Consider the following 26950-nt stretch of genomic DNA (forward strand, 5'->3'; position numbering starts at 1 on the left):
CATTTCGCAGTAGAGTGAATCTGTGGTCAATAACCTTTTGCAAATCTTTTTGAATTCGCTTCAGTGCAGGATCACGAGAACGTTGATACTGTCTTCGGCGAACATTTTTCAGACGAATCAGAAGCTGAAGATCGTCATCAATAATGGGAGAATCAAATTTGACTTGGACTTTAGGAATAGCAATATTCCTAGCATCCAAAATTGCATTAGTTAAAGATTCCAAGGCTGAATCAATATCAGCTTTGGTTTCTAAAACAAAATCATGATTTAAATTATTCTCAATATGATGCTGATACCTGTCCCAATTAGCTTTGTGGTAATTAAACACAGAACTATTGGGTCTGGTAACTGCTTCATGAGAAAGTGAAAAAGTTACTGGAAGGTGATCAGAATCAAAATCAGCATGAGTCACTAAAGGACCACAATACTGACTTTGATTTGTCAAAACCAAATCAATTGTTGATGGATTTCTAACAGAAGAAAAGCAAGTTGGCCCATTCGGGTATAAAACCGAATAAAGACCAGAAGTGCAATCTCTGAACAGAATTTTACCATTGGAATTTACTTTTGAATTATTCCAAGATTGGTGTTTGGCATTAAAATCACCGATGATCAAAAATCGAGATCTATGCCGAGTAAGTTTATTCAAATCCCCTTTGAAATAATTTTTATTTTCCCCAGTGCATTGGAATGGCAAATATGCAGCTGCAATCATAATTTTCCCAAAAGAAGTTTCAAGTTCAATGCCCAAACTTTCAATAACTTTTAACTTAAAGTCACGTAACGTGCTATAAGTCATACTACGGTGGATAACTATTGCAACTCCACCGCCATTCCGATTCATTCGGTTATTAGTTATAACTTTATAATCTGGATCACTTTTCAAATAAGTGCCAGTTTTTAAAAATGTTTCGGTTATAACAGCAACATGCACGTTATGAACTCGTAAAAAGTTGAAAAATTCATTTTCTTTCGCTTTTAAAGAGCGAGCATTAAAATTCATAATATTGATGGAATTACTTAGATCCATGATTAAACTTCAGGGTAAGAACAACATCATTCGCAAATTTTAATCCAATCTGGATTGCTTCCATCATGGATGTAGCATTACTCATTGTTTGAATCAAACCAAACAGTGAGTTTTGCAAAAAAGTCATTTTTTCAAACGTAACATCGCCGAGATAAGAAGATCCCAAAGCGTTGCCAGCAGAAAAATTTTCAAATGAGATTTGAGGTACCTGCCCAATTTCAGAAAGATTGGTAGAGGATTTAAAATTCGTGGATGAACCCGAAACGACGTTAGCATAAGAAATGCCATTGTTGTTACCTAACTTTTCCACGGTAGGGGTATTTCTAGAATTGTTCGAGTGAGACAGCACGAACGTTTGATTTAAAGATGCAGGTACAACCTGACTTTGAGAAAATTTCGGTTTGGATTTCGGCTGATGCTTAGCACGAGAATCCAAAACCTTTTTTCTGATGGGGCAATCCCAAAAATTTGATTTGTGATTTCCACCACAATTTGCACATTTAAATTGGGTGACTTCTTTCACGGGACAATTGTCCTTGTCGTGAGAAGAATCCCCGCAAACCATGCATTTTGGAACCATGGCGCAATGATCAGTACCGTGACCGAATGCCTGGCAACGCCGGCACTGGGTCAGATTCTGGCCATTACCGCCATGTTTCTTAAAATGCTCCCACTTTACCCGTACATGGAACAAAAACTGAACTTTGTCCAAAAGTTTCAAATTGTTGATTTCATTTCTGTTGAAATGAATCAGATAAAATTGTGAAGTCAAACCAAAGCGAGAAATATTCCCGTTTGATTTTTTCTTCATCGGTATTACTTGGGATGGGGCAAAGCCAAGCAACACCTTAAGTTCGTTTTTGATCTCATCCACCGACAAGTCGTTGGAGAGACCTTTCAAGACCGCCTTGAATGGACGAGCATTCTTGGTCTCATACGTGTAGAAATTGTGTTTGTGGTTTTTCAAATAACCAACAAAAGTTTGGTGATCTTGTAAAGATTCCGTCAACAAGCGACATTCTCCTCTTCGACCAAGCTGGAACGAAACTTTCAAATTGCAAGTTTCCTTGCAATTCTTCAGTTGCGTTCGAAAGCTGGCCAAATCGGAGACGGAAGTCACTACAATTGGCGGAGCCTTTACTCGTTTCTCGACGGCAGAAGGCTCAGTACGAGGAGAAGGTTCCATGTCTTCAGTTTCGGATAAAACACCGAAACTGTTTGTCAATGGAATTGGAGGATTGACCTCACATTCAGAATCAGAATCAGACCTCAGAAGAGGCTGTTTTCTTTTTCTGTTTCCGTTAGCCGGTTTAGCGTTCAAACGCTTCACCGACGTAACGACCAAATCTTCAGAAGATTTGCGTTTACCTTTGTTTTGACGCATTTTGCAAGCAAAGTTCTCTTAAAAAGATGGTTCCGTTTGTAAAATACAACAAAATTTCAGGTGGGGTTAGTCTTGAAAAGACTGTTTAGAATTTTGGAAAATAACTCAGGTAGTCTTTAAAAAGACTGTGAATTTTGTTTTGAAATAACTCTGAGCTTAGGTAGTAAAAAATACCGCAGCTCTAGTGTCCGTTCACCACGAAGGTTCGCAAGACACTGACAAACTAATGATGCAAAATGGCTTCTTTGGGCATACCGAAGGCACCAAAAAAGTTTCAGTCGGATTAAAAAATACAAAAAAAATCGAATGACCGAAATCCTAGAGAACTGCTCAATAATAAGAGTTCATACGCGCTGATATGACCGCTGAACAAATTTTCGGCTGTTGCCTTGAGTTTTCAGCTGACTTTTTTTTTTGGAAAATATTGAAAACAAACCAAGTTGACAGTCAAATCATCACGAAATTTTAGTTCAACTTGCAAATTTTTACACTGCGGTAATTTGGCGGCTTTAACATCCTGTCAGTCGAAGCGAAGAAGAATCGTGATTCTATCTCGCAATCAGTAATATTTTACTTCTAAGAAAACAGCCTTAAGAAGCCTTTGAAAACAATTACGCCAAAACAAAAGATGCCTACTGTCTTATATTGACAAAATGCCATAATAGCATTCCATGTTTGTAGGTTTTCCGAATTTGTGTGAAGACTTTTATTTTATTTTTTTGTAACGGAATCGAAACAACCAGATATTACATCGTCAATGTTTTAAAAATCATCAATGCTGTCAGTTTTGTTTGTAAACAAATTTTAAATAAAACATATTTTTAATTTTTATTCCAAATTTCAGGTTCAGTTACGGTTTTAAGACTGTTGTCTTAATTATTTTGGTAAATTCTTGTTGTTAGCAATAAATCATGAAAAAAAAAACGAATTCAAATGTGAGTCTCTGATGTTTTCTTTTTTTTAATGTTGGATTTTTTTAGTATTTGCAACATTTTTATTGCAAAAATAATTTTATCTTTTTTATCTTTTTCATTCTCTTCGTAAAATTTGTATGATTTATAGTAAATTGAGTTTTTTTTTAATCGAGACAGATTTAAATTAAATGAATATTAGCAAAGATCTTCAAAAACTAAATCTTTCAACGAACGAATCGCTTAAAAAATTATTTATTTTGAGCAAGATGTGCGTTTTACCATAACGATACAGTTATGAATAGCTTTGACATTGCACCGAGATGTGTTTTTTGAAATCACGGGTACTATTGATGTACATTTTGACCCGTACTCTAAAATATTGTCTGCAAAAGGATTTAGAATAAAATATGCATAAAAAAAATCATGTTTTTTCGTATGATTCGTTGCAAATTTAAATCAAATCGCATTAAATTTTGATTATTAATGACTTACAAAAGCATTACATTATTTACGATGTAACAGTCAGGTTTTTTCCTTGTACCATCAAACTGTTTAATCCTCTACTACCAATTTTTTTTCATTTTTTTGCATTTTCACATTTTCACAATAGCTATTTTTGCAAGTTTTTTTTTTGGCTTTTTGGATAAACTATTATGTAAAACAATCAGATTAGTTTAGGTCTTGTTAACTTTGCATAACATTTCTACAGGACTTGGGACTCTAACTGTTTTCTATTTAGAGTTATGACAATTTCCGTAAAAAAAGTCGAAGCAAAAAATGTTCGCGTATAGTGGATCATTAAAGTTAAAAAAATTGGTTGAAAAATAGATTTTTGGCGAACTTTTAGATGCATAAAATGTTAAAAATCTTACAAAAAGTTATAACTTTGTTTTTTGTTTTGAACAGATTTTACGGATTGGGTTTTTTTTTCTGCGCAAAAAAATACTTCTTATTCAACTACCAATTTTGTCATCAATTTATTTTATTTGGATATTTTTTTCTCTTCATTTTTGATTTGTAAAATGCAAATATCGTTTCAACTTCTTGTGCTCTTGGATTTCAACTTATTTTGTAAATTTTATATTTGAGATCAAGAAATAAATGTTTATGCTTCTGTAAAATCATTATCCAAGTACCGTAAATAATGGTGAGTTTGATAAGATTCCCATGTTTTTGGAATATTTTCAAACAGGTAAGGTATTTCTTAAGATTATTATTTTTAAAACATGTACTGGGGTAGGCCACACAAAGTCCATGCACTATTTTGGAAAAACAGTTTTTTCAATAGCGTTTAGAAAAAAAGTTACGTTAAAAATTCTTAGTTTAAATTCCGGGGTGACTTTGATAGTCATAGTTTTTCTTGTTAAAATCATATTTAAGATTTATTTGTACGTTAAATGTACCATCACTAACGTAGTTTTTAAGAAAAAAAAATCAATGTTTACATTTAACTATATATTTTAGGTAAAATGTCGGAATTTTTCCTGAAATTTCTTAAAACTAGTTTTGTTTATAAAATTATCGATTTGTATTGCATTTTATACTGAATTCGAAGCACGAATCACAAGTTTTCACATTTTACATGAAATTTGTTCAACTGAAATTTTCTAAAATTTGGAGTTTTTTTTTATTGTGTTTCAAAAACACATGTTATTTTTTATTTATAAACTTGTTTAACCTTCTCCTAGTGGAAAATTGTCCAAAGAATCCGAAAATGCATTCCGTTTTTCGATTCAAAATCATTTTATTGAGAAAATCATGACACTGCGAAGTTTAAAATAATGACCTTCATCAACATTTTCTTAACTATAGTAACTAGCTTTTTAAACTTTTCAAAATTTCATGAAAAGTTCTTCTTGAGGTACTTTGAACACTTCCCTGCCACGGTCAGTATGATACTAAACCATTCCGTACGTATTTCAATTGCACTCTTCATTTTGTGGAAAAATCGCAAACCTATCAAATTCACCCCGTTTTACGGTAATTACAAAAAAACTGTATTTTGATAGTATTGCTGTTTATCTATCTTGGACTTTAAAAGAACTAAAATCGTTGAAAAACTTTTATATATTGGAAATTATTCAAATTTACCCCATTAATGGCAGGGTTTGATTAAAGTCACATCTTCTTTTGAAATTGACTATCTAAGCAACACCTAAAAACCCACCATCTCCAAAGGTCATTTCCAATTCGATCTCCGATAAGAAGGTGTCTAAGTACCTACCCCCCATTGGAACACAATAGCCCATTGCAGACTCCGTAAAGCCCGCTGGGCTTACAGGTACAAGTGACACCCCCTAGACCCATCCCACACACCCAACCGGCTAGACATTCCCGAGAGTGTGTTAGTATGCCGCCGGTAGTCTGGGGGAGGGTGAGAGAAAATTCCAATTCTCCTCACTGCCTCAATGGGTGTGAAAAAAAATACTCCTGAATAAGCGCGCGCTGGGCCTTAAACCTTGAGTGAAGAATAATTACTCGCTGGGCGGAAAATGAAGAAAATGATGAAGAAGAGGAAGACATAATACAAAGAGCTTTGCCGGGTTAATTCAAAGTGACTTTCGCGTGAATTTTTCTTCTTCTCATTTTTTTTGCTGCCTTAACACGAATAGTTCAAAGAGTGAGCAAAAGATCTGAAGAAGAAGCAAAAAAAAGTTCGGGAAACGAATAATTGCACGCAAGTTGGCGTTTGTTCATGTTGAAGGGAAAAATTCACTGAAGAAGCTTTCAATCTCAGCGATTCAAGAAAGGGCTGAGAAAATATCCCATGGTTTACCCGACAATGGTTTAACAAATAAGAAGAAAAAACAGAAGAAGAAGTGCGACTCCCCCAACCAGTGCAAAGTGTCAGACGGAAAGTGAGACTTGTGCTTGATCTAGATGCATTTGGAGCGCTGATCTTCAACATTGACTCCAAAGCTCAACTTTCGGTGAGGAGACTTCAACGGGTGGCGTGATTTCCCAGGTTTTGATCAGACAGAGGTATGTGCGTGCAAGCGTCTAGTTGTCACAATTTGACTTTCTTCGCTGAATTTTTTTTCGAGGAGTTGCCCCCTCTGGGTGAGAAATTGAGGATGGAATGCCCAACCGAAACCGGCTGGGTCTGATATTGTTGTTTCAATCTTGATGAAGATGATGGTAATTATAGTGAAGGCTGACGATTGGGCTGAGATGATGGTAGGAAGGAAAATGCTTGTTTCGATTAAATTACTAAATTACTTTGTTGATATTGGGAAAGATAAGAGAAAAACTGTTGATTGAATTTGGATGGGATAATCAATTATTTTTATCCTCCTTAAATTGAAAAAAAAAACATTCCCTCAAATCAAATTTAACTTTCTAATTAAAGTCGTAAAAAAAACTTCAATTTAGTTCCTCTAAAGACATATATTTCCTTTTCTGAATTTGTAAACATTGCAATGTTCCAAAAATCGTCAATTTTTTTTCGATTTCAATTTCAATCTTTTCAAAACTTTTTGTTCAACTTTTTGTCAGGCTACATGGCATAATTTTTGTAAAAGTACTAAGATGCAGATAGAGCATGTCTATGACGTTCTGGTTAGTTTGTCGTATCAAGTTCAATTGCCCATTCAATATTTTCAAACATCCTGTTCTTAGCCTTTCAATTCAAGCCCACTCCATTCATAACCCTTTCAAACGAATCGCAATCCCCGATTTCGATCCTTTTATGGTCATCCAGCAAAGTATAGACAACCCCTTACATACAAGCAAAAGCTCACCGCCAATTCAACCAAAATTGGGTTATTTCCTCGTCACCGCGCCGTGAGCTTATCTTCGCCGATGCGAGTTCACTTTGTATATTATGTGTACGTGTGTGTTTATAAATTACTCGCGTCGGGTGGTGGTTATTGGTTGTTATCACACCGTCGCGGTTGTCCAATTCGGCCCGGTGCAACAGCGCAAAATTATCGAATCTCACCCGGGTACGCGATGCGAAAACAATTGGCCTTGATGATCAAATCTGAATCGTGGCTGCCACGGCTGATGGAGGGGGCCACAGGGCGTCCAGATATGGCCAACCGATGGAGGAGTGCAATTGGTCAATTTATGCCTCTGGATTATGGCTTAACAAGGTTTATTTTATAAATTTCACTGGGAAAAGTTGAAGCAGGTTCCCTATTTGCAAATTTGTGAAAGTTGAAAAAGTAATCAATCATTTTAAAATATTGACGTCGATTCATTGCGTAGAATGATCTATGACTTGAAGCTTTACCTTATTTAAGTCAATAACAATGCGGTCAAAGGTGTTAATTCGTCTCGAGGGATGAAGTCATTACTCGCCATCCCAATATTTCAACCTTTGCTCGTTTATTGGTACAAATGACATCACGCGTTAAATCGTATTAATATTGATGGGCAGCTGGATGAGGCGAGAAAAGTTGCGCGCAGTCACCTTCTTCCCAGATGAACACTTGGTCGTGAGTACACCAAGCTGGGTTGCATTAACCCTGTGCCGAGTAATTCTCTAAGATTCGACAAATAAACTAATGCTTGTTTGCAGAGTAAGGGTCAATGATGTATTCGATGTTTTTTTTTAAATATCTACCCATATCAATAATCAATTTCTACAATTCTGCGGCTTTCTTATTCATTCTATCTTGATACGATCACAATGGTTCATCGAAATCAAATTTTTCTCACTTGATTATATTTGTGGAAGAATCTTACTTTTAAATCAGTAAATTGAATCAATGTTTTAATCAGAATTTAAAAATATTCTTTCTGTCTTGGAAATATCTAAAAATCCATAAGACAATATGTTACAAAAGTTTCTCTCCATTTGTATAAATTAATTGTTACTAGAAAGTCTAAATGTCCATCCCAGGAAAAAAATCCTCTAAATTCCCGGAATTACCCGTAAAAAATTTAAAACTAAACCGGAGTTTAAACTTATCAGCACCGACGCCCACCAGGCGACGTTTCGGAAATGTATTGAAAAATTAGATAGAATGAAAAAAAAACAATCCTGGTGTCTTAAAATCGCAAAACTCAAAATAAATTATGTTTTTATTTAGGGAACAGAAATGATGTTATATTTTGTGAAGTTAACTACGGTTTGTCAATTGTTTACAGAAAAATGTGACTTTCATTTGCCCTTACTATTTTTGGGAATTTTTTAGACTCCTCTCTTGCTATCTCACAAGTAGAAACCAGGAAGGTGCTGTGTCCTATCCCTCGCCTAGACCAGACCAAAATCCATGATAAAGCTGACAGACCAAATCTGTCAGACCAAGACTGTCAGACCAAAGAGCAAAAAGTAAACAATCTTGGTCTTCGACGTAGGTGCACACAAATCAACGAAAGAAAATTTGAAAAAGATTTTATTTTTCCAATTCAATGACTGGTTTTGGACTGCATAATTGAATGTACGCCAGAAAATGATTAAACTGTGCGGCGTCCTGTACACCGACAATTGAATTAGCAGTTAAAAGCCTTATTCTTCCACTTTAATTTTTGATCGCGTTTTCGGTTTACACCTGAAAAATCTTGAAATTATTTACGGATTTGTGATTCCTCTCTTTCCACCATTCCCTTGGTAGAAGCAGGAAGGTGCTGTGTCCTATCCCTCGCCTATACCAGACCAAAATCCATGATAAAGTTGACAGACCAAATCTGTCAGACCAAGACTGTCAGACCAAAGAGCAAAAAGTAAACAATCTTGGTCTTCGACGTAGGTGCACACAAATCAAGAAAAGAAAATTTGAAAAAGAATTTTATTTTTCCAATTCAATGACTGGGTTTGGACTACAAAATTGAATGGACGTCAGAAAATGATTAAAAAGTGCGGCGTCTTGTACACCGACAATCAAATAAGCAATTAAAAGTCTTATTCTTCCACTTTAATTTTTGATCGCGTTTTCGGTTTACACCTGAAAAATCTTGAAATTATTTATACGGATTTGTGATTCCTCTCTTTCTACCATTCCCTTGAGTAGAAGTTAATTTTTTATCTTCTGCAGCAATATATTGAGCCTCCCACAATTACTAAACATATGAATTCAACACAAAAAATCACATCTACTTGGTAGCCAATTAATAGAACCATAATTAAGCATGATTTTCGTTTGTATTAATTGTGTTATTAAAAATATTTAATTTCAAAAAGAAACTAGATTGAAAAAATGTCCAAATTTTTAGATTCTTGGGTTCAATGTTTTTCTCAACTAAAATCACTCGAAAAGCTTTAGAATATTTTTTTCTGGTATCAAATATCTGGGATTATTTTCGATTCTACATATGCATATACATTTTTAAAAATATTTATATTTTCTTAACCTTTTATATAAACTGTAATACCTTAATACTCAAATTATTCGTTTTTATAACAAACAGTATTTTTCAAAGAAAAAAGTGAAATAAAATCTTCTCAATTCTATTTGAAAATTATCAGAAAATAATCATTACATTTGTAGTGATGAATAATACCCTGTTCACTCAAGAGAGATTAAATACGTAGTGTCATTTATTACTGATAAAGCGAAGGGCCAACACATTTTTAACGTCGTTTTATGTTATACTTCAATATGTTTGTAGTAAAATAATTTATTTTCAGTCAAATAATAAATAACATTTTTATTAACTTGTATACCTTGCACAGACTTCTTTTAAAATTACTTTTTCCTACACTTTTGTTTTCTTTAATAATTATTATATTAATAGTAAGCAATTCTCTGAGATTTCGGTCATTCGATTTTTTTTTGATTTTTTAATCCGGCTGAAACTTTTTTGGTGCCTTCGATAAGCCCAATGAAGCCATTTTGCATCATTAGTTCATTCATATAACTTTCCTTACAAATTTGGCAACTGTGTATACAAAAATTACATGTGAAAATTCAAAAATCTGTATCTTTCGAACGAATTTTTTGATCGATTTGGTGTCTTCGGCAAAGTTGTTGGTATGGATATGGACTACACTGAAAAAAATGAAACACGGTAAAATTTTTTAAGGTGATTTTTAGTTTCACTTTTTGTCACTAAAACTTGATTTGCAAAAAAAAACACTATTTTTATTTTTTATTTTCTGATATGTTTTAGAGGACATAAAATTTCCAGATTGGACAAAAAATGTTTGCCGAGTTATTTCAAAAGGGCGTAATTTTGAATATCTGGCCCTTTTGAAATGTTAGTCTTGATTTATTTATTTTTTGAAAATATTGTTTTAGAAAAGATCGGAAAATTTCACGAATGTTTCATATTTTAAAATTGTTAAAGCTAATGACTTTAACTTGCACACTAAAAAATGATTAATATTACATTGAACGGAATTGCCAATCTGACGTAATTATTAATCATGTAAATCAGTTTTCGATGTAAAATTGCGTGTGTTTTGCTCCGAAATTGCTAAATTTCAAAGAAAATCCAACCCACCTAAGAACACCTAATAATAAAGCAATATCCACTTAATATTACATCTTATAAGATGCACATAGCTGGAGCGTGTTTTTTGATGTAATATTCTGTGTGATTTGCCTCAATTTCCCGTGCTCTTGATGCTTCTCTCTTGACCGTGCAACGTGACGGCCGCCATGTTGATTGTTGTGTTTGCGGTGATCGCAGAATTGTAGGCCACCGTTTGTCTTGATTTTGTTTGATTTGGCCGGGAATTCCATCAGTTTTCAATTGAGCAGACATAATTAACGATGGCAAAGGTAGGTGGGAGTATTGTGTGCAAAATATCCAGGAATATAACTAGTGATCTTTTTTGTTTCAGGCCATTTTAAAACAAAAATGTTGAATAACCTGTTGGACGGTGAAATGTTCCAGATCAGTATGACTCACGACCACTTTTTGAAGCGCCTAGAACGGTATTCTACGAGATTTGGCCAAGACCCAAGAGATGCGGAAGTGAACGGTTGCTGGTGCCACCGTACACGTTTAAAGTGGCCATGTCGATTGACTCCTTCTGAAATCCGTGACAAGCTCGAAGAATCGTGACATTCCAAGGTGGAGAAACCTCTTGACCACGTAAAGATCCGGAACCAGAAGCAGCATGGAAATAACGTTGTGGCCAAATTGCTTTACTTCGTTTGCTGAAGATGGCCAGTTTCGGGGTTTTCAAGCCGTCAAGGAAGTGATTTCATCGGAACCGGAACCGGAGAGCTAGAAGGAACCAGGCCAAGTGCCAAGTGTCGCGAAAATCATGAAAAATATTTGTTTTGTTTTGATAATGTTCAAATAAATGATTAATTTCAGTATCCATGTATTTTCTCTTACTTATAATGATAATTCAATTCCAATAGGAATGGTTTCCAACCAAAATTACGTTTAGTGTAATTTTACACGACCATATCGACTGATGGTTGGTTCATGTAATATTCAAATCAGATGTAATTTTCTGTCTTATATGACGCTCCAGTTATGTGCATTGAAAAGACAGAAAATTACACGATTTTTTCGAAGTGTGTGAAAACGGTGCACTTTATCAAAATTTCTCTAAAGTATTTTTTGATTGCAAATTCGATTTAACATCGAAAAATGAAGTTGAAAAATTTTTGCGACAAATATTTAGATTGTTTGAAAAAATTGTATTGATTCAAACAATCAAAGATTTTTTGCCCATTCTGAAAATTTCTGAAAAGTTGGCATTTGATGTCCCGTAAAACGGGGTGACTTTGATAGCCGGGGTGACTTTGATAGGTTTGCAATTTTTCCGCAAAATGATGAGTACAATTAAAATACGTACGGAATTGTTTAGAATCATACTGACCGTGGTAGAGAAGTGTTCAAAGTACCTCAAAAAGAACTTTTCATAAAATTTTGAAAAGTTTAAAAAGTTAGTTTACTAACGTTAAGAAAATGTTGATGAAAGTCATTATTTTAAACTTCTCAAAGTGTCATAATTTTCTCAATGAACATGATTTTGAATCGGAAAGCATTTCTGGATTCTTTGGAAAATTTTCCACTAGGAGAAGGTTAAATAAGTTTGTAAATAACAAATAAAATGTGTTTTTGAAAAACAATTTTAAAAAATCTTCAGATTTATAGGCATTTTCAGTAGAACAAATTTTATACAAAATGTGAAAACTTGTGATTCGTGCTTCGAATTCAGTATACAATGCAATATAAATCGATAATTTTATAAACAAAACTAGTTTTAACAAATTTCAAGTAAAATTTCGACTTTTTAACAATTTTACCTCAAATTTATATGCAGTTTGCTAAAAAGCTTATACACTTAGTTAACTAAATATAAATATTGATTTTTTTGCTTAATAACTATATCAGCTTCTTTAGTGATGGTACATTTAACGTACAAATAAAGTTTGAACATCTTAAATGTAGATTTTATCAAGAAAAACTATGACTATCAAAGTCACCCCGGAATTTAAACTAAGAATTTTTAACTCAACTCTTTTTCTAAACACTATTGAAACAACTTTTTTTCCAAAATAGTGCATGGACTTTGTGTGGCTTACCCCAGTACATGTTTTGAAAATAATAATCTTGAGAAAATCCTTACCTGTTGGAAAATATTCAAAAAACAAATTGAAATCCTATCAAAGTCACCCCGGTTTACGGTCCTCTAAAACATATTAGAAAATAAAAAAAATGAAATTGTTTTTTTTTTGCAAATCAAGTTTTAGTGACAAAAGGTGAAACTAAAAATCACCAAAAAAAAATATTACCGTGTTTCATTTTATTTTCAGTGTAGTCCATATCCATACCTACAACTTTGCCGAAGACACCAAATCGATCAAAAAAATCCTTCAAAAGATACAGATTTTTTAATTTTTACATATCATTTTTGTATGGTCAGCTGTCAAATTTGTATGGAAAGTTATATGGACAAACTAATGATGCAAAATGGCTTCTTTGGGCATATCGAAGGCACCGTAAAAGTTTCAGCCGGATTTAAAAATACAAAAATTAAAATTAAAGAAAAAAGGCCGATTCCGTAGAGAACTGCTCTAGTTACTTCTAACTGCCCGTTTAAGATTTGGACCAAAAACATAACGGCGCTAAACTATTTAATTATCATTATATCTTCTGTCAAAAGCTAAAAATTTACAGTGTAAAAATTTGGACAAACAGTATGCTTGCTTGCAAACTTGTTTGCCTAACTCGTAAACTGTTTGTAAACAAACTTTTCGAAAAAATATATGGCGGAATAGGCAAACTGTCAAACGCCAAAAAGGTGCGTGTCTTGTCTAGTTTGTTTGACATAGTCTTATACCTCCTTAAGCATTCCTTCTTAAATCATTTAATTTTTTTTGATCAATCAAAATATTTTCAGTATCTTTTTTTTTACTGTAGGTTTTTTGTCATGTTTAATTTAATAGACGATGTAATATATTCAAATTGTTGATTATGAATTTTATATCTGATATTATAAATATAACTTAAAATTACTGTCAACTGCCAGGGTTAAGAAGTGTAACGATCACAATAATAAATAAATAAACAATTGACTCCACCGCAAGCTCAGCCGAGAACAGTTGTCAGCCGTTTTGTAAACACAAACCCATGCCATCATTGCGGTGACTCACTCAAGAAGTTGTAAAAACAAGCAAGTCTCCAGCAACAACAAACACGCCCTGGTGGGTGGTTGCCCAAATTGGCCCCCGGATGGTTGAGCTGGACCCACTTTTCCAAAATCGGATTCGAATTACAACTGCCTCCTAAGGGGGTCTTATCGTGAAACCAACATCGCACACACGCACACGCTGATGATGACGGGGAGGTTAATTTTTGCCATTTCGGAAAACAAAAGCCACTAAAAGCTCCCCACAAAAACTTTCTAACCATAAAACAATCAAAAGCTTTCGGCGGTTTAATTTCGCGCGGTGAGACGTTGCAAATTTTTGGGTTGTTGTTTATGTCTTCTTTATTTGATTTTTCGAAAACTAATCTCCAGCTGGTCAGACGAGCCTTCGCCGGGCGGATTAATTATAATTCATAACAAAACAATCCAAATGAGCCAAGTCTCGATCTGAATGGATCGGTCGGTCTCACCTTGTTTGGCAAGATTTGAATCCCAACAGTTTCGAAAAAACAGCTCTGGTAGCTCTTTCGACGCACACTATTAGTGGTCAATTAGGCTTGTAAGGTTAAACCTGGGTGTCGATGGGTGTAAATTCCTCCACCAGCAGTGGCGTAGCATTTTTATGATTATTATTATTACAAACGCCCACCGGACTCGGCGGGGGCTTCTAAGCAGGTTCGCCCCTAAGATTCACCACGCCGTGCCAAGTATGGGAAGTCGTGTTGAAGTGTTGAGCAGCTGTCGGGCAGTATTGCACGCGTGGTTAACCTTCAATCGGGGCTGTTCTAGGGTAGGGTGTCCTAAAGTGGTCCGATATAGTGACGCAAACACCATATCATTACGGCTTAGGTTTAACATTTGGCAACGACCCCCTCAAGTGATTGCTGGTGGCGTAGAAATATTTGAACTTTTTTTTGCGAAATGTTAAGAATGAGTTCTGATATTTCACGGCCTCTTTAGCAAGCGTTCACTTTGGAGCAGGTACGGCTGAGTTACGGACATTTGAAGCGGAAATGTTATGTATTACTCAAGAAGATAGGTAGTTGGCTTGTTAAACTGCAGTGTCGAATGCTTTCAAACAGCTAGGGCAAAAAACATGAAAATCAAGCAATCCTGATCTTGAATTAATAAAAGTTTAAAAATGATAATTCCACAACTTAAAACACCCTCTTTCTCTTCCCATTTTCCAGTTCCCGCCGGTCAGCAGCAGCCCGGTGACACCAGCACAACCCGCCGCAAGCGCTTCCACCCGCTGCGGAACCTGCGGCGGATCTTCCGGCGGCGCACGGTGTCCTCGGCGGATGCGACCGCACCCCGCCAGCTGCTGGCGGCCAAAGGCAACAATCTGCACCACCACCAACATCCCCACCACCACCTGCAGACGCACATCCACTTTGCCACTTCCGGCTGCTCGACGACGGACGCCACCCTGCCGCGGACCGGACTCGGCGTCCCGATCACGATTCGGGCGGACGCCGGCGGTGGGGGCATTGGCCCGGGGCCGGCCGGAATCGCCGGGGGTTTTTACAAGCGGGAAACGTACCGCCTGCGGGTCGACGCCGATGATCTAGACAAGGACATGTCCGACTACCAACGGAGCCTCAGCGAGGGCCGGCTGGTGGATAGGTGAGTGAAGTTTAATCATTTTTATTGGTTGTAGAAGCGGTGATAACGATGTAATGCTGGTTTAGAATTATTTCTATAAAAGCTGTGGCTTCAGACCAATTCCGTATTGATATCTTCAAATATTCACATAGTGTTCCATTTTGTCTTTTATAACACCCAGTGAAAACAGTACTGTAAATTTATTTTTTAAACATAGATATCGTCATTGTAACTAAGCAAAAATTATTCCCTTTAGTTAAATAAAATCTACTTGTCACTAATTTGATAAAAGTTCGGGAAAAATTTCACCGACCAATATGTATGGAATACACGATGTAAATGAATATCCAGCTAAATTAAAAAAAAAACAAATTTCAAGCACTACATTCAAAATTTTGATGCAAAATGTTTCACAAAATGCTTCATACTTTATTGCAGTTATGAAAATTGGCAAAACATCAATTAATTCAATTCGTTCATCTATTCGGTTAAATATCTAAATTCTTTTTTTATCGAAAATGCATAAATAAGCGTTATAAATCTATTTTGAATAGTTTACAATCGATTTTACAAGTTTTTCCTATGAAAATTTAAATTTAAGTCAACAATGTTTTTGTCCCATTATTTGAGGAAATATTGAAGGCGACACACTACCTTTCCTTTACTAAGCAATCGAATCCAGAAGTAAAAAGATCATCAGTTGTGTTGATCCGGGCCGGGATTTGAACTCCAATCTACCGCTTACCAAGCAAAAGTCTAACCACCAGGCTACGTATCTCGGTCCTAATGGCCTAACCATCTCCAGTTATTTTTTCTGAATTTTCATCTTATGACCAATGTTTCCATATCGAAACGTTGATTTCGATGTGCATTTATTTGCATTTTTTGCCTTCCTCACCTTACTAAGGGAAGGCTATAAAATCACTCGAAAAATTAACTTCTTAGTTATGAAGTTTAGTAAAGTACTTCAAAAGTTATGGTAAAAAAAAAACATTTTAAAGAAAATTCGGAAGATCGCAAAAGGGTGAAACATAAGAAAATCCGTCATCTATAGAAAGGTATTTAACAGATTTTTCCAACGAACTCAAAACATCAAAGATCTGATAACCCTATCAAAAGTTATTAGCACTTAAGTGTTATTTATACACTTTTTGGAGGCTGGATCTCAAAAATTTCGATGAAAATGGTGTCCGGTTCCATCACTCCATCATGCAAACCGTCGTTAGTTTGATAATTGAAAAATCTTTCAAATGAGCCTAAAACATCGAAGATCTGACAACCCTATCAAAAGTTATGAGCACTAAGTGTTATTTATACACTTTCTGGAGAAAGGATCACAGATATATCGATGAAAGCAATATTCGGATCGATAATGTGATCTATCGTTTGTAGGATAATTTAAAGAACTTTAAAATGATATTATAAGATTGAAAATTTGCTAAATTTGTAGGCTGAACATTCTTATTTTACTAAAAACAAAACTATGTTATTGTAAGGAAGGTATCAACCACCCTACGGTGGAATAGGTAAGGTTTTTCTTTTGAGACCGCTGTAATTATTATTTTTATTTATTGCGGTTTTGATTCACCCTTTTTTATTCAGCTTAGAATTTATTAAATCACCTATTTATTTTCAAAGGGTGATACTATTTTTTTTGCAAAATATTGAAATAGAATAATTACAAAAATACTTGCAAATTTTGATAGAGCTTCAAAATTTGAACGTTTTTTTATTTATAATTGAAAAGATGCATTGTTATGCATTATTCAAAAATAATGTTAAACATTTCTTTCGAGAAATTCATTTACTCCGAAAGAATTGTTATCTCAGTACCCAAGTAGCACTCATAACTTGTCGACTGTTGAATAATAGTTAGATAGCTGTTTTGAACCAACATACGAGAAAAAATGTCAACACTAGTTAAATATCAGTTTTTTTCACTACTTGTATAACTGACTTATGTAACTCATGAGATGTGTGCCATACAAGTGTTAAAACACAGTCAACTTCACTCTTTTCCAACTTTTACACAAAACATAGGGAATATGCACTCGCTCCTAACTCCATCCAATTTGCTGATTTTCACTATTAAAATAATTTTTGTTGGAACACTTTTGATAAAAACTTACTTGCTCACTTCATATTGAGCTATTTATCACTTTATTTCACTCGAAAACACTTTTTATGAGCTGTAATTGAACGTCAAAGTTCTGATATGCCAAGATGCTGTTCTCTCATCTGGAATGTTTTACTCGAAAACAGTTTGTTGAATAAAAACAATATTGCACTGTTTGTTTCACTGCTTATCTAACATTGTCGTGTGACGGCATCTTCTAAAAAATGGGCGTGGCCAACCGTTCTATAAATAACCTTTGGTTTTCTCGCTTTGTTACACAAATGTTATCGGAGAATAGATTATAAAAACTGATGCTCAACATACATATTCAACTTGACATTGCGTGTTGTTAGGTGGTGTAAATTTGTACATGAGGAATTTAGAGTTTCAAAAATGTTTATGTATTGAAGATTGCACTAGTTTTGATTGTTTACCGATTCATTTGTGAACATATCGCTGGTAAAAGCTACAAAAATTATCAGCTTATAGAGTTTATGATAGAGAAAACAACAAATCAAAATCATAGCGATTTTCAATATTACTCCGTGGTACGGTTCTCGAAATGACAGTTGAAACGGTTTGTTATAACAAAGTTATATAATGGAGTTATAAAAACTGACTTGAAACAAACTTATATAACTTCAATTCCAATGACAGCCTTTGTTCTTTAGCTAACAAAACAGACAGCAACCTTCTTATTGACGATTAGGTCAGCTTATTTACTATGAAGCCCCGTGGAGCAATGCGGAAGAGCACCTGGACCTGCCATGGAGATAACAACAAGTCGTCGAAGTCGTCGGATCGAATCTTGGGAAAGAGGAAGTTCATCAAAAAAGGATAATCTAAAAGTTCGCCATGCAGGAAATTTCACACTAATCACATGCGCGCCATGATTGTTTTTCTTTTTTTTTTAATTTAATTTAGAATTATTTCAAATAAATCTTGCAGAAGCAAGCGTACTTTTATTATTAGCTTCGTCGTTGATTTAAATTCTAATAAGAAACGTTTGTTTACATGTAAGTTAGTCGACGGTTAGATAGCTGTTTTCAATCTAACTTTCCTTTCCAGTGTGCGCTTTGATTTGACAGCACAGCCGTAAACCACGCCCCTTTTTTCGTTGAATCTCTTGTTAGATAGCAGAGTGTTGTCAAATACATTTGTACAACTTACTCTGATAACTTGCATCTTTTTCTGACAAGTTATACAATAAAAAAAGTGCGCTTTTTCCAGTTCACAGGAGTTGTAGAACAAGTTGTGATAACGAGGCGGATTGGTTATACAACCAGTTAGGAAATACGTTTATCTGACAAAGTGTGTTGCTTGGGTAACCTATAAACAATCAAATATGATTATAATTTTGGGGAATGTAAGTTTGTTTGTATGATCTCCATTAAGTAGTAGGTATGATGCGATGGTCTTGCCCAAATATTTCCAAGTGTGAAATCCGTGCAAGAAATTCAATTCTCTACACTATTATATATCAGCAATTCCCCACGAAAACAGCATGATACGAAAAAAAAGTTTTCCGACCGGGCTCAATTTTTTTCTGGGGGATCCTTGGCCGAAATAATTAGACCCGTGTTTTTTTGTTTGGCCTTTAGGGTGACCTACGCCGTGTTAGGGTGGTTCAAAAAATGGCAATTTTCGTCGATTTTCGCAAAAACCACTTTTTTCAAAAAATCATATCTCCGCGCCATTTCATCCGATTTTAGCTGTCCTAGACGCAAAAGAAAGGTGACTAGTTTGACTATTTGAGAAAAATAATAAGAAGTTTCAAAAATCTAGCTTAACATTTGAAAAGGTCATATGAAAACTTAAAATGCTGTTTTGAAGGTATCGGGACCAAAGAGCCTTTGTCTGAAAATATTTTTATCGGATTCCTCGGAAAATTTCACATAACATACAAAAAAAAATGGTGAAGTTATGTTCTCGATACTCTGAGATACGATTTTTTGAAAATAAAACTGGATTTTTCGACGCGCCACGCGCAAAAATGGGAAAATGACGAAAACGGGAAAAAATCGACTTTTTTCACTAAAACTGCGATATCTTTAAAATTTTAGCGACGCCCTATAGATGTTATGATACCAAAAGTTGCGTCATTAAATTACAAATTCTCCATTTTTTGATATGTTAGGTGAAATTTTCCGAGAAATCCGATAAAAATATTTTCAGACAAAGGCTCTTTGGACCCGATACCTTCAAAACAGCATTTTAAGTTTTCATACGACCTTTTCAAATGTTAAGCTAGGTTTTTGAAACTTCTTACTATTTTTCCCAAATAGCCAAACTAATCACCTTTCTTTTGCGTCTAGGACAGCTAAAATCGGATGAAATGGCTTCGGAGATATGATTTTTTGAAAAAGTGTTTTTTTGCGAAAATCGACGAAAATTGCCATTTTTCGAACCACCCTAACACGGCGTAGGTCACCCTTATAGCCAAACAAAAAAAAAATACGGGTCTAATTATTTCAGCCAAGGATCCCTCAGAAAAATTTTGAGCCTGATCGGAGAACTTTTTTTTCTAATCATGCTGTTTTCGTGGGGAATTGCTGATATTAGATTTCATTCAATTTCATTCTTTCTTGACAACATATATAACAAAAAAAAAAGTAAAGTCTTTTGAATAAATTTCACATATTATTGATTTGCGCGTCGAATTTCAATGCAGTTAATTTTGAATAGGAGTCTTAATTGAGAATCAGAGAAGTTGTAGAGCAGACAAAAGCAAAGTTATTTTTCCTGAGTTTTCAGAATTTTACAAAAAAGTTTTTTGACCATTTTGACCATTTTTGACCAGTTTTTCGAATTTGTTAACTCCTAAATCTCAATCATGTGCTTTTGAAAGCATTTTTTTCGGAAAGTTCGGCAATTTTTGCTTAAAAATTACAATTTTACACAAAAGTCCCTTTGACACTAAATTTCTACCTCATCGCGGTTTCGAGCTACAAATCACTGAAAAACGTTGTCTTAGTAAAAATTTTCAAGAGCGTATATAACAAACTATGTGTTATCATGTTTTGGTAAATTTGGATTGAATATCCATTTCTAAATTGAATTTATTTAGCCTAAAGGATCTAATAATGTTGCTTTTTATTATCAGCCAGAAAAAAAAAAATTTAGATGTGTGTTGAAAGTTGTTTATTAACTTAAAATAAAATTCATATAAGCTTGATGCAAAAAAAAGCTACGACTTTAGAAATTTCATTAATTTTTTCTAATAAAATTTAAACACACAGAAAAATGGATAAATTAAAAATTACGTTTATCCATCAATAATGTCCAAAATATGTTAAGAAGCAAGAAGATGAGAAATTAAATCAGCAAATATCGATCCTCTTACGTTATGTGATTAAGGATCTCTTGAAATCTCACCCAACCAGTGAAATTTTTGTCGCAAGAGCCGCTTTGTGCCTCTCATCCTTGGGTTCCCAAAATTTCCCAAGAATGTCGGCTAGATTGGGACGATACACCACGCCTGACTTGCCTTGACTGTCTGCCAACGACACTCACACGGCAATTTTCGTTTATTATGACCGATAAGCTGATTAGAAGAATACAGTGGAATCGCTCCGCTCGTCTGTTCAACTTTGCCCAGGTAAAGACAAGCAATTGCTGACTGATAATAAAATTTATAGTCTATTTGAGCATTTCTTTTGTTAATTTACCGCTTCTCAGCGAAATAAAAGCTTGTTGGTTGAAGTCTAGCAATGATGCAATTAGGGTAAATTTAGTAAAAAAAACGTAATTTCAATTTTGTACAACAACTGCCACCTTACCCCAGCCCACGTGCCCTCTTATCAGCTGATAACGATCGCACATATATTGAGCACTTGAGCGGTGCAATCAATGATTGAGTGAGTGTGTGCAACAATTGCTGGGAACTTTGAAGTTTGCGTTGTCTGTGTCCAGTTCTGACGGATTAGTGCTCGGTAAATATTGGTCGTGCGGTGACTTTTGAGCAACAAAAAAAAAACGTGAAAATGCGCATCGCCACTGTTGAAGAAGACGACGACCACTCCAGAATTGAACGAACCCGGAACGGATCTGAATTGGTCAACATTGCCATCGGCGGCAGGTGAAATTTGACGTAATTGACGAAGCTCACACGAACACATGAGACTTGTTAATCTTCGAGTTGAGCTCCGAATCAGATTGGAGGTGGTTGATTAATCGATGAATAGCGCCCCCCTCCTTACAATTTGCACTTCTTCTGCTTTGCTTGCCACAAATCGAGAGAAAATTTATAAGGTGTGAGAGCTGGCGGGTGCGTTTGAATGCTGCTGTTGCTTCTCAACGAGGCTATTCATGATAATTTAACGCACTTCATCAAACAGCACGTACGTGCGGTGCCCTCTCGTTCGCAGAAGCAGCGTGAAACAGTAGAGTAAGGTAAACAACTTGAAAAGGGCTTTGGTTGAGGGGTTGAGTAGCAACAGTTGGCTGAAAAGTGAATAAACATTGGTTTCTGAGGAAATGTTTAAATGGTCAATGTATTGTTTTGAAATAGTTGAATAGTTAAAACATTTCAGAGATCGTTTTGTTACCAGACCCTCTTTCCTTAATCTCGACAACATAAATTTTACAAAAGATTTTTGCAACGACCTTCGATCGCCAAAATAATTTAAAAAATCAGCTTTGTTTCAAAATTTCTTGACAGAAAATGTAAATGTTGTTTAGGCTTTATGAATTAGGTACGACCCCTTCATTTTTTAAACATGCGAAAAAAGAGGTGTTTTTAAATAATTTGCAGCCTAAACGGTTGTAAGATAGACATTTGGTGTCAAAGGGACTTTTATGTAAAATTAGACGTCCGATTTGATGGTGTACTCAGAATTTCGAAAAAACGTTTTTTTCATCGAAAAAAAGAAGGGTAATTTTTCAGTTAGGACAAAATTTTTCATTTTTAAATTTCGTGTTTTTAACTTTGCAGGGTTATTTTTTAGAGTGTAACAATGTTCTACAAAGTTGTAGAGCAGACAATTCCAAAAATTTTGATATACAAACATATAGCTTTGCACGGCGTGTTTTCTTGGCAACCTTAAGGAGAAAAAATAGTCATCGCTGCATTAAATTGTGTCTTATAGGAAATTTTCTCAGCTTTTTAATGCTTCTAAGAGTGAAATGATTCATCGAGAAATTACTGAGATATCTTTTTTTTTTTGAGTATTTTGTTTTAAATTTCTTTAATATTTATTAGAAACCTTTTATTAACAGTTTGTGCATCTTGTCAAATGATGAGTTTTCTTGTGACATTTATTCATCAAAATGTTCAAAATAAAACAAGAAACAACGTTGTAGAAGGTTGCAAAACCCCAAATATTTTTAAAGTTTAGATTAACCGAGATTATCCAAAAAAGAAAATCATAAAACCAATTTAAAATATATTTTTTAAAGAATTAACAGATTATTTCCTGATTTTTGTGTACATATATCACTCGTCTGTTCAGATTTATCTTGAATTTAGCTGATAAACCCGTTTTTTTCAAATTTGAGATTAATATGGGAATTAGATTTTTATGAAAAATATCATATTTCCTTTACCAAATATTTAATAGGTTACATGGATACAAAACATGTTTTATACTCAAAATTGAACTTCAAATTATTGTTGCAAGCTTCAGGAGGAATAGTTTTCATGAGTATGAATTGTTTTTTTTTTAGTTTTCTTGTATGAAATGATCAAGGAATCAACATTATTATAGAAGTCTTATAAATCTTATCTTTTAAAAACATTTTACAAATACCTTGACTTTTGCTCAACTAGTTTGGAATGGAAGTTTCTTTATGATGTTTTTAAATTATTAAATAATATTTATTTTTTGTTTAAACCAAAAAAAAGCTTGTGACGATGTTTTCAACATTCTGAGTTAAAACACACGAATTTTACTCCTTTTTTTAAATGCATTTTCAACAGAAAAACATATTTTTTGCTTTATTTTATACTCATGAGAATATGACTTTTGAAGCTTGTAGTACATTTTAGATTTTAAAACATTGTTTGTATCCATGCTCCTTGTTCATATTTGATTATGGAAATATCATATTCATTCATAAAAATCCAATAATAACCATAACAATCTCAAATCTGCAAAAAAAACGGATTTATCAGCTAAATAAGAGCAGGCACGTGATACTTGTATAATGTAAACGCCAATTATGTTATTATCTTTTAATTCATGTTAAAACATGTTTTATTTAGGTTTTATGTTTTTAATTTCTGAATAAATCACACATATTCAAAAACGCTGTTAAAACATTATTTTTAAAATGTTTAGTGATTTGCAATCTTTTACAAAGTTTTTTCTTTTCTTATTTTGCACATTTTGATGAATACATGACACATAAAACACATAATTTGACAAGTTTTCAGAATTGGCATTTAAAAGTTTCCAATAAACAATGAAGGAATTCAGAACAAAAAAAAATAGATATCTCAGCAATTTCTCGATGAATCATGTCGCTCTTAGAAGCATTCAAAAGCTGAGAAAATTTACTATAAGACACATTTGAAAGTAGCGATGACTATTTTTTTCCTGAAAAGTTTGTTCCAGAAAACACGCCGTGGTTTGCTTATCAACATCACGAGTTATCGCGATGCTACGAAAAAAAGATTTAAAACTCACATTTTGCGTTTCTCTTTAATTCGTCGTCCGTGTCTGTCGCGGGTGACGATGAACGACATTTTCAAAACTTTATTTTCGTAGAATCCCAATATATCGCGATGTTTATAAGCAAACCCCTTATGTTTGTTTATGTATTTTTGAAATTGTCTGCTCTACTACTTTGTAGAACATTGTTACACTCAAAAAAATAACCCTGCAAAGTTAGAAAAAACACGAAACTTAAAAATGAAAATTTTTGTTCTAAATGAAAAATGACCCTTCTGGGTCAGTGTAGATTCGAAAAGTACACTAAATTTTTCTTAAAATGACATGTTCCAAAAATTTTTACAGTCGAGTAACGGAAAATGGGAGAATTTTTAAAACTTTTTTAGTGTTTTTTTTCAATGAAAAATACGTTTTTTTTGGAATTCTGAGTACGCCGTCTAATCTATTTTACATAAAAGTCCGTTTGACCCCAAATTTCTATCTCATCACCGTTTTAGGCTGCAAATGATTGAAAAACACCTCTTTTTTCGAATGTTCAAAAATGGAAGGGGTCGTACCGCCCCTCCGTCACGAGATATCAAAAAACGAACCTCGGATTCGTAATCAGGGACAAAAGTTACCCCTTAGGACAAAGTTTCACGCAAATCGACCCGAGCAGACGGAAATAACTTGGGAAGGTCAGTTTTTGATATTGTGAGAAGATCGAAATATGTTATTGGGATGATCGGATTAGTTGTTAAAATAACAAAAATCAATAACAAAGATTTGTTCGAAGAATAACTTAAACTGTTATTATGTTGTTGTTGCAATAACAAACCAATAACACAGAAGGAATCATGAAGGAATAACAAGATTTGTTATTTTGTGCGGAGAGGTGGATCAGCATAATAACAAAAAATGTTATTGAACTGGTATGTCTCCATAACAAAAAAAGTTATTGTTTTGGTTTATTTGTAATTTGCAAATAAACCTGCAGTTGCCATAACTCCTCTGTACTAGTCAGGGCTGCAGAGTCGGGTACCTCCAAGCGACTTTGAATCCATACTTTGAAGACAACTCCGACTCTGGATGCACGATATGACGTCAACGACGACTTCAGCTCTCCAGAAATACCCGACTTCACAGATTCCGACTCCAAGTAAAAGTTGCTGAAAATTTGTTGAATCCGATGCAGTCTCTGAGGTCTCACTAATGCTCGAACTTCAACGTCAGCTCTGACTTCCTGGCTCTGTGAAAATAATAACAGTTTTTGTTATTCACACTTCAAAAATTCTCAATAAATAAGTCAAATCCGTTAGGGAATATAACTAAATTAAAAAAAATTGAACTCTCAAAAGTTAATTTTATCGGATTAATTTTAGCTTGAAACCCCATTTCAAATGAAATAAATGACCCCGATGAAATTGGTCAAAATTATTTCATAGTTCTAGCCAATTTTAGCAAAGTCCCTTAGGGGGTATATCAAACAATTAAAAAAATCAACTTTCAAAATTTCAACTTTTTAGAATAATTTAAGCTTTAGGACTCCATTTCACGGCCAAAATAATGACCCTGACGAAATTGGTCAAAATTATCCCATAGTTCTTGCCAATTTTAGCAAAGTCCTTTAAGGGGTATATCAAACAATTAAAAAAATCAACTTTCAAAATTTCAACTTTTTAGAATAATTTAAGCTTTAGGACTCCATTTCACAGCCAAAATAATGACCCTGACGAAATTGGTCAAAATTATCCCATAGTTCTTGCCAATTTTAGCAAAGTCCTTTAAGGGGTATATCAAACAATTAAAAAAATCAACTTTCAAAATTTCAACTTTTTAGAATAATTTAAGCTTTAGGACTCCATTTCACAGCCAAAATAATGACCCTGACGAAATTGGTCAAAATTATCCCATAGTTCTAGCCAATTTTAGCAAAGTCCCTTAGGGGGTATATCAAATAATTAAAAAAATCAACTTTCAAAATTTCTACTTTTTAGAATAATTTTAGCTTAAGGACCCCATTTCATGGCCAAAATAATGACTCCGACGAAATTGGTCAAAATTATCCCATAGTTCTAGCCAATTTTAGCAAAGTCCCTTAGGGGGTATATCAAATAATTAAAAAAATCAACTTTCAAAATTTCTACTTTTTAGAATAATTTTAGCTTAAGGACCCCATTTCATGGCCAAAATAATGACCCCGACGAGATTAGACAAAATTATCCCAAAGATCTTAGGGACCATCCATAAACCACGTGGACACCTAGGGGGGGGGGGGTATGGCGATTGTCCACGCTCCATACAAAAAAGATTTTTTTTGTATGGACAATTGTCCACGAAGGGGGGGGGGGGGGGGGGGTACGAGATTCCCAAAAAAGTGTCCACGTGGTTTATGGATGGTCCCTTAACATATTTAACGAAAGAAAAAATAATAACAGATTGTGTTATGGACACTTTTCCATTTGTGCGATTTGTGGTAATTTTATTTCTAAGCCAGTATACCGAACGAATAACAAATTTTGTTATTAGGAGAGTTTTTGAAATGTATAACATTTCCTCTTATTAGCGTGTTATTAAACATTTTCAATACAATATCACTTCAATACCAAATTTTGTTATTTTATCAGAAACTGTTATTATTTTTTCTTCTTGAAGTTGAACTTCAGGATAAAATAATAACACTTTTTGTTATTTTAACAGGATTTGTTATTGAAATATTATTAATTTTGTTATTACCGTCTGCCCGGGGAAGAGGGGTCGGGGCAACTGCTGTGTGAGTTAGCGGAGAATTACCCATAAAAATATAA

General features: G+C 34.3%; 1 protein-coding gene across 2 annotated transcripts in view; it reads left to right on the forward strand.

Annotated features, from left to right (window-relative positions):
- Positions 1 to 26950, forward strand: part of LOC120424759 (putative uncharacterized protein DDB_G0282133) — a 509335-nt gene that overhangs the window by 454875 nt on the left and 27510 nt on the right. For both annotated transcript variants that reach the window (XM_052708250.1, XM_039588953.2), the window contains one exon: positions 15023 to 15458. In XM_052708250.1, coding sequence (XP_052564210.1) covers positions 15023 to 15458 — 436 coding nt within the window. The remainder of the gene's footprint in view (positions 1 to 15022; positions 15459 to 26950) is intronic.

The sequence above is a fragment of the Culex pipiens genome, chromosome 2 (genome assembly GCF_016801865.2).
Source record: "Culex pipiens pallens isolate TS chromosome 2, TS_CPP_V2, whole genome shotgun sequence".
Classification (NCBI taxonomy): domain Eukaryota; kingdom Metazoa; phylum Arthropoda; class Insecta; order Diptera; family Culicidae; genus Culex; species Culex pipiens.